This window comes from Nicotiana tabacum, chromosome 5 (assembly GCF_000715075.1).
Source record: "Nicotiana tabacum cultivar K326 chromosome 5, ASM71507v2, whole genome shotgun sequence".
NCBI classification, from domain to species: Eukaryota; Viridiplantae; Streptophyta; class Magnoliopsida; order Solanales; family Solanaceae; genus Nicotiana; species Nicotiana tabacum.
The window spans coordinates 31,097,483-31,107,118 of record NC_134084.1 but is presented as its reverse complement, the minus strand read 5'-3'; the positions used below and the strand labels follow the sequence as shown (position 1 = coordinate 31,107,118).

The window sequence follows — 9,636 nt, the reverse complement described above, 5'->3', positions numbered from 1 at the left end:
GGATCTAAAACCGCAATCCCCTTTGGGGGCCAAATACCTCCGATCTCTACCGTAGGTGCCAAAGAAGAATGAGAAGAAGCCCGAAAAAGAGCAAAAAAGAACATAACCTCCGATACGATAAACAGAATAAAACCATATCGAGGTCCTAATTGTACGACTTTGGTATGATGTCCTTCGAACGTGGATTCACGTAGAACATCGCGCCACCATACGAACATGGTATATAGGATAAATATGAGGCCCAAACTGAGAAGTGTTGCACCCCCTTGAAATGAGTGCATGTACATCACACCTCCTACGATTGTTGCCAAAGCTCCGAGTGAACCCGAAATAGGCCATGGACTTGGATCTACCAAATGATAAGAATGCCTCTGAGATTCAATCATAAACCACTTTGCCTCGGTTCTATGTAAACCCCCCTTCACCCCCACCCCCTAAAGTAGTAAAGTAAAGAAGGGCTCTTTGGGGTCTAATTTTCTTTCTATCTGACAGGACAAACAAAGAAATAGGAAGGGATGGTTCTTTCATTCCATTGATAGAAGTCTAACTAGAAAAAGACTCTCTCTATTACTTTGAGAAGAGAATCGTTGGTTTGACCGACGAACTACGTGGGAAAATAGACCTTCTTTCTTTGATTTGAAGCAAGATTTTTTTAAGTAACAATTCCATTCAGTTCGCTTTCGGAAAACTTGCTGGTCGCGGATTAGTTCGTTCTGCGCCGCCAGCGGCCTCAACCCAAAGGCGCAGGTTGATCTCTCTGGTTGAGGCTGCATTCATTTATTCATATTCAACTTGACACGTGGGAAGGGCTTACTCTACTAGTGGCTCGGCTTGGTCTCGCTCCCTTCCTGCACTATTCCTCCCCACTAAAAAGAGCGATTGAGAATCTCGAGAACCTTTCCGAATGTCTGTCTTCGCGGGGCGATTGGAAAAGAAAGGAGTATTTAATTCTTTTACTGCCTTCCATTCCACTATTCTGATCGAATTAATTGCTCTTCCGAACGACCAAGTCATAATGAGATTAAAAACCGATGCTTCCTTGGCCGTGTGGAACATGGATTAGCATTATGTCATTCCTACAAGTGATGACCCACCCAGGATTGCTATGTACGGACTTAGAGATCAAATATAATATGTTTCTTTCCATTCCTCGTGAGCCACTTATTTCTCCGAAACAAGAGATTAAAGTCATCTTCCTCCTTTTTCCCAAGAAGTCGACGGCGTTACACCATTGGGATACTTCGAATAAACTTGAGTACATATAGGATACACCGGTGCTAAAACCTTTTCTCAAGATATCTTCCAAACAGTTGGGGTCGTTGCTCCGGATCTTGTTCTCCCGGTGTGAAACCAGTTGGTTCCGTAGTTTTAGAATTCTGCTGATCCCAAGTACTCCATATCCATCATTGCATATAGGAATATAGAAAGTAAAGAGGAAAAGGCATGACCAGAAGAATTGTGTGAAATAAGTGAATTTATCCAGTTGAGGCATTCTTGATTGATTGAGACAAAACGATTCCCTCAATACAGCTTAACTCCGTCAAGCCTGTACGAGTAGTGAAGAAGTATAGAGCACTTTGGTTGGTTGTTGACCAACGGAAAGCATGGGAGAAAAAAAGATGGACGAAGACAACAAAAAGGGACACTTCCCTATACTAAGTGACACCAAAGTACTCTTTAAGCGGATTTGAAAGCATCAGATTGAATCAGACAGAAGGTTCACCCCTCACCTAGTCTCCCCCATTCCGAAAATAGCGGAGAAAGTCATGATAGACGGGGCTATTTCGCCCTTGCTGTTGTAGTTGAAGTAGCATTCTCCGAAGAAATTATTCGAGTACTGTCTTCATTACAGGATCGCGGGGATGCGGATCGGTCAGACCGGCTCTGTCTAACTGCAGAATTATATACTATAGGATTTCTGGCCTTAAGCCTTGTTCCCTAAAAGGGGATTCGCATAAAATCGGAAGAAATTCGCTGTCCGGTTCATTGAGAAAGAGATTAAAAAGTTGATCCTGAAGATTCGCTTTTAACTCTAAAACTTTGATATCGAACAGCTCATTATTTACCGCTGATAGAAATTCAATCGGAGTTCGGGTTTCATTTAAAAAGCTTCTCACTAACTCTTCGTATCCCCCAGCGTTAAGTTGAGGAGGTAATTGGTCGATTTGTAGTGCTTCTAAGAGACGGATTCGAGCATAGAGGTCTATCTCCAGATCCTCAAGCTTTGGGAACTGACGACCCCAAAGAAAATGAGAATTGGAGAGAAGGGGGGGCGCCGGATTATCCTGCCTAACTGGAAGTGAATTTGTATGGGATGATCTTATAATTATAGTAGTAGTAGAACTGGATGAATCCGTTTCTCCACTTGAGGAAGGGGAGTCAAAAAAATGCGAAAAAAAGAGCAAAATGTCTATATGACCATGACCCTTTCTTAATAAGTAAGAAATTAGTAGCAGATAGAGTATCCGTATTAAAATATGTATTAAAAATCTTACTACTCGGGATAGTAAATAAGAAAGTTTCATCCAAAAAAGCATTTGACCTAAAGTTAAAGTGCCATATCTTCCAAAACTTCCCTTCCATATAGATCGTCGTGGCATGAACTAATTTCTTCGCTTCGATTCCGCCCCTAAAGCTAGCTCCTACTCCTCCTCCTTCTCCTTTAGGATAGGATCCTCCTTGGTCCTTTTTACATAACACTCTCGGCCGCCCAAGAGGACTGGCTATCTTTCTCTTTATACGCAATATCTTGAAAGGCAAAGAAAAACATCTACCTTGGCAACGTCATTGACTGATAGTTTATCTTCCGAACCGGTTAAATACCTATAAAAAAAGGCCAAAGCCCGCTGGAGCACTGGAAAAATGTTGACCACGATTTCTAACGCTTTTCAAAAACCATTTGCTTGCAACGCCTTGAGTGGACAGATAATTACGGCCACTAGATCCTTCATACTCTTACTAAAGTACACTTAAGACTCAACCAATCTTGAAAGTTCCGTGGACAACTGGCATAGCTTGAATCTAGCCTGCAATCCTTTCGCACTTCTCTTATCAAATTTCTAGTTAGAGAGAGAGCTAACCGCTGCCAAAATGTAGCAGTTTTTCTTATATACGATAGCACCCCCTGCCCTCCTTGTTCAAGTAGTTCAAGAGTGAAAGGGCGTAGTGAAAGAAGGGAAAGATATCTTTCAAAGATATTCTACCCATAAAGGCAGTTCTCTTATATGGCAATACTAGATTGGCGAGACAAGAGAGAAAGCTTAGAAAGTAGTAAGGTGTCTATGGGGCTTGCCTTACAGGTAGTGACTATACCACTTACATATCGAACAGATCTTACTCTCAATGGAGTCATTTCGATATGACCTAGGAACTTACAGAATACCGAACTTGGATAATCGGTAGAAGAATGATTGGCTAGATCATTTGCTTCACTGCGGAAGAAACCCTTTCTACGCTACATTCCCAATAAAAAGCCGTCATCCTTCTGTCGCCTGTTAGCCACACCAGACCAAGAAAAGGCAAACTAATCAACCAAGACTCAGTCACGACCTTTGTAACCTCACGGCCACTTTCTTTCCTAGAGCTTGCAGCCATTATCTTCGCTTTTCAGATATGGTGACATTACTTGTATGGGGGGAAGTGCCAAATCTTTACGGATCATAAGAGCTTGAGGTACTTGATGACACAGAAGGAGTTGAACCTTCGCCAGGATGGCACACTTCTATTCCGGGGACGAGTATGTGTTCCTCAGGACAGTGACCTGTGCCATGATATCTTGGAGGAGGCGCATAGCTCACCTTTTTTCCTGCACCCAGGGAGCACGAAGATGTACAGGACGATCCGCCCACACTATTGGTGGAAAGGTATGAAGAGGGATGTCGCTGAGTATGTGGCTAAATGCTTAGTGTGCCAGCTGGTTAAGGCTGAGCACCAGAGACCAGCAGGACCCTTACAGCCAGTTCAGATACCACAGTGGAAGTGGGACGAGATAGCCATGGACTTTGTCTCTGGATTGCCGAAGACTGCGAGGCAACATGACGCCATTTGGGTGATTATTGATCGGCTGACCAAGTCAGCTCACTTCCTGCCGATCAGTATGACTTACTCTACGGGCAAGCTAGCCCAGATATATATTGATGAGATAGTGCGCCTACACGGGATACCATCATCCATAGTATCAGACAGAGATCCACGGTTCACTTCAGCCTTGTGGCAGAGCCTACAGAAGGCTTTGGGTAGCAGAGTGAGTCTTAGCACAACCTTCCATCCTCAGACCGATGGCCAGTCTAAGAGGACCATCCAGACATTGGAGGCTATGCGGAGGTAATCCCTTGATTTTCGAGGTTGTTGGGACAGACATCTACCCTTGGTTACGTTCGCCTATAACAAGAGTTCTCAGGCGAGTATAGGCATGCCACCTTTTGAGGCACTCTATGGACGCAAGTGCAGGACTCCCCTATGCTGGGATGAAGTAGGGGAGAGACAGATTCTTGGGCCAGAGATTGTACAGGAGACCTCTTCCTTCGGTCCGGTTAGTACATGGTTCTGTCGTTTACCTTGCGCCTATCTATTCCTTTAAGCTTATATCTTATACCATTACAATCAGACTTATTGGATATGTTCCTTTTCTCTTCTACTATCGAGAGTCGTACGGGTGAGGAGGTGAGATCTAAGCGTATACACATAGATAGATCTGGGTAAGCGACCATCAGCGGTATGGGTAGCAGCTACTATCAGTACGCCAGTCTAAGGCTGTTCGTAGAGGTAGGTCGTAGAGATCTATGAAGGGCTATCTTTAGCATAAATAGCATGGTTAATTATAGAATAGCGTGATGGCCGTAAGAAGATCATAAATAAGGTAAATAGTCTGGAGTGGATGTCTAGATCAGGGTGTCGGCATCACACATATAGCATGTGTGCCGTGAGTGAGAGGGTGGTCGTAGATCAGCCCTCAGCTCTTCTTTCGAAATTATCGAACATGATGACTTATCGGCTTGAGGCTTCTTTTCTTTTCAAGCTGAGTAGAAATTTCATAAGAGAAGAAAAGTTCACAGAAGGTTCTTCAATAGTATGCCCGGTTCACGAGGTTCTACCACTGCAGGGCCCAGTTGCCATTCTCCCATTACTCAAGTCGTCCAAGGGACAGGACCCCCGCACTGTAAAAAGTTTCCTTTTTATACAACTCATGATATCTTTCTTCTGTGCATATCTCGGTTTTAATAACTTCTGGGTTTATACCAAATCGACCGTAGAGAGAGTTCATTAGTATCTTGTAGATATATACCATAGCTGCATCATCCTTTATCTTTGCTTCTTGTCTTCTAGCGAAGATGTCTGATACAAAGCCTTCGAAAGGACTCTTCTTTTTCTCATACAAGTAGCCCCTTAGCGGGAAAATTCTATAACCCAAGTTTCGGGCATAAAAAAATTCTTCGCTAAAATAGACGCCTACGAATTTACCTGTTGGGAAGGTTAAAGCATTATGTCTATCCTTATAGGGTAAGAAGGCTTTCTCTATTGTAGAGAGGACACACTACAAAAGCCTCAATAAAGCCAAAGAAGTTATCCAATTCCGCCTTTTCTAAATTATTATGCCAGACGTCCCGGCCTGGGAGCCCCGTTCGCCTGGCATCGGAAAAGTTTTCATTATAAATGGATATAAGGAGTTCACATCGTAATAGTCTAAATTTTAACCATAGGGCTTATAGACATCGGCATGTCCTCCATAATAACCACGCCGAATGAAGCATTCTTGGTTTCGAGTTGGTATATGGATGGGCCAACTCTTTGGGTCGTAATAGTGCATACGAAAGATTGATAGAGCTAGCGATGACAACGTTATTGTATCAACGATGTCTATTTTGTACAGATTCCAATAAATCTCTTGTGCCTTCAGCATAACGCCACCTAAGAGACGAATATCTTGTTTCAGATAAGCCAACAATTGTTGACCTATCTCCGGAAGATACTCAAGTCGTAATTTCTCATAGGGAATGGTGCCTTTAGAACCTAATTTCGGGCATAAATCCTGGGCCAAGTTATTTAGCGCAGCGGGAAGGAGAAGGTAGGAATCCCTTATACGGAACAATAATTTCTTTTTTTCATTTCCACGATAGACTTTTAACTCGTACATTTTATGCTTCCTCATCACCGTTTGGAAGGAGTACTTGCCGATCTGAGAAGTAAAAGCTGTCGTTACTATAATGCCATCGTATCGTGAAAAGTTATGGAAATAGATCGTTCGAATTTCTTTTTCATCTGATACCACAGCCGCTAAACGCTCTATAAAGTCGAGCATCATACGTTCACTTCGTTTTTTGAAATATGATATTGAGAAATCGTTATCTTCACTGAAATATGTTTCAATATAATATTCAGACTTGGAAGCAAGATCTTCACCCGGCTTAACCACTAAGAACCCCACTGCACAAGGAACATGAACATCGTCGTGGAGAGCAGCCTCTATATCGGCAACAATGAATGGGCTCCTTTTTATTTTCTTAATTGCTTTCAGTGCGGGTATATGATCGGGACGACGACTCTTCTTACCCATAGCTACCACTTCTACAGGTTCATCACTCATTGTCCCGCCATCCGTTAATTCATCACAAAGTTGCTTAAAAATTTCCTCTAGGCTAAAAGGGTGGACTTCACGGTGTTCAACCCTTTCGAAGAGATAGATTCGAACCCCTACTCGGTCTAGCTGCCCCTCTTCGTATTTTATTTCTCAGCCTTTTCACAGACTTGTTTCTAAATTTCATTATATACACGAAGCGGGGGTACTTCTGCGTTATCGGCCTTTACTAAAATTGCATTTCCTGCTGTAAAGTCGGCTCGTTCGTTATTTGTATGTATCAGACCATAATGGATAGTGAATTTAATAGAACGAAATCCGCTATTGTATGCATATTTCATTAACAGTATCATTCCCGCTAATGAGATAACTTCAATTTCGACACATTTAAGGTAAGGTTTTTTAAAGCGGAATTCTGCTATTCTTATTGACTCAAGGGGGCTATGATATTTTTCCTCAGCGATCAACTTGTAGAGAAATCCAGACTGGAACTATTGATGATTCTACGTTAGCTCTAAAGTAAGGAGACCACTTAAAAACCCTCATCGGATAAGAAAAGATATACCAGATAGAGCGCAACCAAGTCCATTTTTGAATGAGAAGGCTAAATCATCACCTTATTTGAGGAAGTAGCCATGGAAGATTGGGTCTGTATGGCTTCCTGGGGTCGAAAGATCTTCCTTCAGCCTTGAAAGTATGCTGCTGCTTTAGCGCGAATGAAACCATTTCTCAAAATAAAAAGGAATCCTCCTCTTGAGGTTGGTAACCTAGCCCAAAACCATGCTCATGGGAAAAAAGTATGGGGAAATTAAAAGAGACCTTGATGTCTTCGCCCTAAGCGCATGCCAGGAAACTCATTCCTCTCATGATTTCCATGACACGAATCTTACTCTAGGGATCGAAATAAAAGGTAAAATACTCCTTACTCGTAATTAAACCCACTAATCATCATATCTTTTTTACCATGTTCGATTTGCAGAATGGGGATATTCGAATCCGGTCCTTCTGACATATCTGCATCCCCATGTATAGTAAGAGTCTTTCCAACGAGGAACTTCACTATCGTATAGTTGACTCGACTCGAATGCCCTCTTAGCAATAGCATCCGTAACCGCAGCTATTGAGTCTGCTGTGGGAATAAGCGCCGCAGAATAGGCAGCTATTGACTCCCTCTTGACAGCTTGCTTATGTTAGAGCTATTGTGTCACTGTCCTTCTCTACTTTCTCTGCCGATACCGAAGAGGGTAACTAACCTCTTGACTAAGGGCTTGTTTTGTTTACAGAGTGAAAAAAGGAAACTTGTCAACTATACTTTGCGGAATGTCCAGGGGAAAACCGGTCGTTAAGATAGAGTCGGTGTCGGTAGCAGTTCTTGCTTAGCGGGATCAGGTCACCAATCGGTGACATAGTTTAGGAATGAATATCCGTAACTCCCATTCCAGTACTTAAACTGACAAAATGGAATAAAAAATAAAGACCTGGCTCAAGGCTAACCCCTCCACACTCAGGGTCAGGAACGGGAAAAGGAGAATGAGTAGGACAGGCTCGAGGTCAATTCTTTCTTTTAGGAGAGATCCCACCCCCTTCTTTAGCGCTTGTTCGTTCTATAAGACTTCCTTCTCGTTCTCGGTGAAGGAATCGGAGCTGCTATAGAATCAGCATCTTACTCTTTAACGGCAAGCTCAGCAACGAGAAGTTTTCCTCTGCTGGAAAGCAGTCCTTCACGGATATGGGAGCTTACTCCGTTGTTGCTGGTTTAGTAAGCTAAGCATTTCCATCCTTTATGATTATGAAAAAGGAATGGATAGAGTGGAAGGCTCCAGGGTTTGTTTCTCTTGGTGTCAACATAGGAATGGGAGCAGTTTGAATGGATGCCTTTTTCCCTTGTTGAATCAGCCAAGTCAGTAGCCTTTCTTTTATGCGGGATTGCCTGTTGATGCAAGGAATAAGGGCTGGCTTGATGCCAAGAAGAAGCTGGTGGAGGAATAACGGCAGCTAAATCATCTGCTGCACAGTAGTACGTATTAGGCAAATGGGATTTTTCTTTCCTAGGCTGAGGAGCGTAGTCAGAGGTCTTTGGTGCCTGAATGCTTGACTTAGAGCTTGAACTAGGGGCAATCCAGCAACCATTTCAACTGGATACCATCAAGAGGGCAAGAGAGGAGGAGTCGATGAAATTCTTTCGGAGTTCTTCCCCGCTGACGTCTAAGCTCTCAAGGACTCGGATTAGTCAACAGGAATGAAATCTAAGAAAGCTGGTAGCTCGAGCGAGGAGCGGAGCCTAGCCCTATAGCTATAGGCTATATAATATTCTATTTCCTCTGCTTTGAATAGTTAGAATCAAACTCATTGCTCATTCATTAAGAGCTCTTGTCGGTAAAGTAGATCTAGATCGAGAGAGAGAATTGGCTTCTCGAGAATCCGCTGGAGTCAGATCAGTAGGGGAGTTCACACCGGGACTTTCTTAATAGAGAAAGAACCCATACCCTGAACCGGGGAAAGGCGATAACGACCCAGGAAATGGTGAAGTACGTGAATCGACTCCCTCTTCGAGTCCAGACCTTTTAACATAAAATAAAGAATAAGGGACTGACTTCTTTCTTGACAAGGATCCTGAATAAATCGCACATGCTCCAAGGACTTCACGGAATTAGGAGGCACACAGGTGGGTATACCAAGAGAAATGCGGGTAAGCGACGAGGGAAATTGCCTCAACAAAACAAGTTTTTATTTCCAGAAAGATCCCCACGCTGAGGGATGAACCTCGCCAAATGATCTTATGGATCACCCATCCCATCTTTTAGGTTCCATTTGGGCAATATGTATCCCGCTGGGTATGGCTCGTAGTAAACCTCTGTAAGATAAGGAGGATCATAGGGTAGGTAACCTTTTCACCATTCTAAAAGAATGGTACCTTCCAGTAAGCAGGTCTCTTCAGGCACTCCCAAAAGAAAAGAGAGAATTCAATTCATTTTAGCCTCTGAGCGAGGATACTCCAACAAGAAGAGCCTAACCAGGCCCTTGAGATAACAGCCCATACCATAGGGTAGCCCTACAGAGCC

At 43.1% G+C, this 9,636-nt stretch overlaps 1 protein-coding gene and 1 pseudogene across 1 annotated transcript; both read right to left on the bottom strand.

The window, feature by feature from the left end:
* The window catches only part of LOC142181124 (cytochrome c oxidase subunit 3-like), a 2,130-nt pseudogene extending 490 nt beyond the window's left edge, over positions 1 to 1,640 (bottom strand).
* A 4,049-nt stretch (positions 1,641 to 5,689) lies between these two features.
* Positions 5,690 to 6,583, bottom strand: LOC142180735 (DNA polymerase-like). The gene has a single exon (XM_075252802.1). The coding sequence runs from the start codon at positions 6,581 to 6,583 to the stop codon at positions 5,690 to 5,692; it is 894 nt and encodes a 297-aa protein (XP_075108903.1).
* Positions 6,584 to 9,636: the final 3,053 nt, after the last annotated feature.

Coding starts and splice junctions, on each gene's coding strand:
- LOC142180735 (XM_075252802.1), bottom strand. CDS start 6,583: ATGAGTGATGAACCTGTAGAAGTGGTAGCTATGGGTAAGAAGAGTCGT.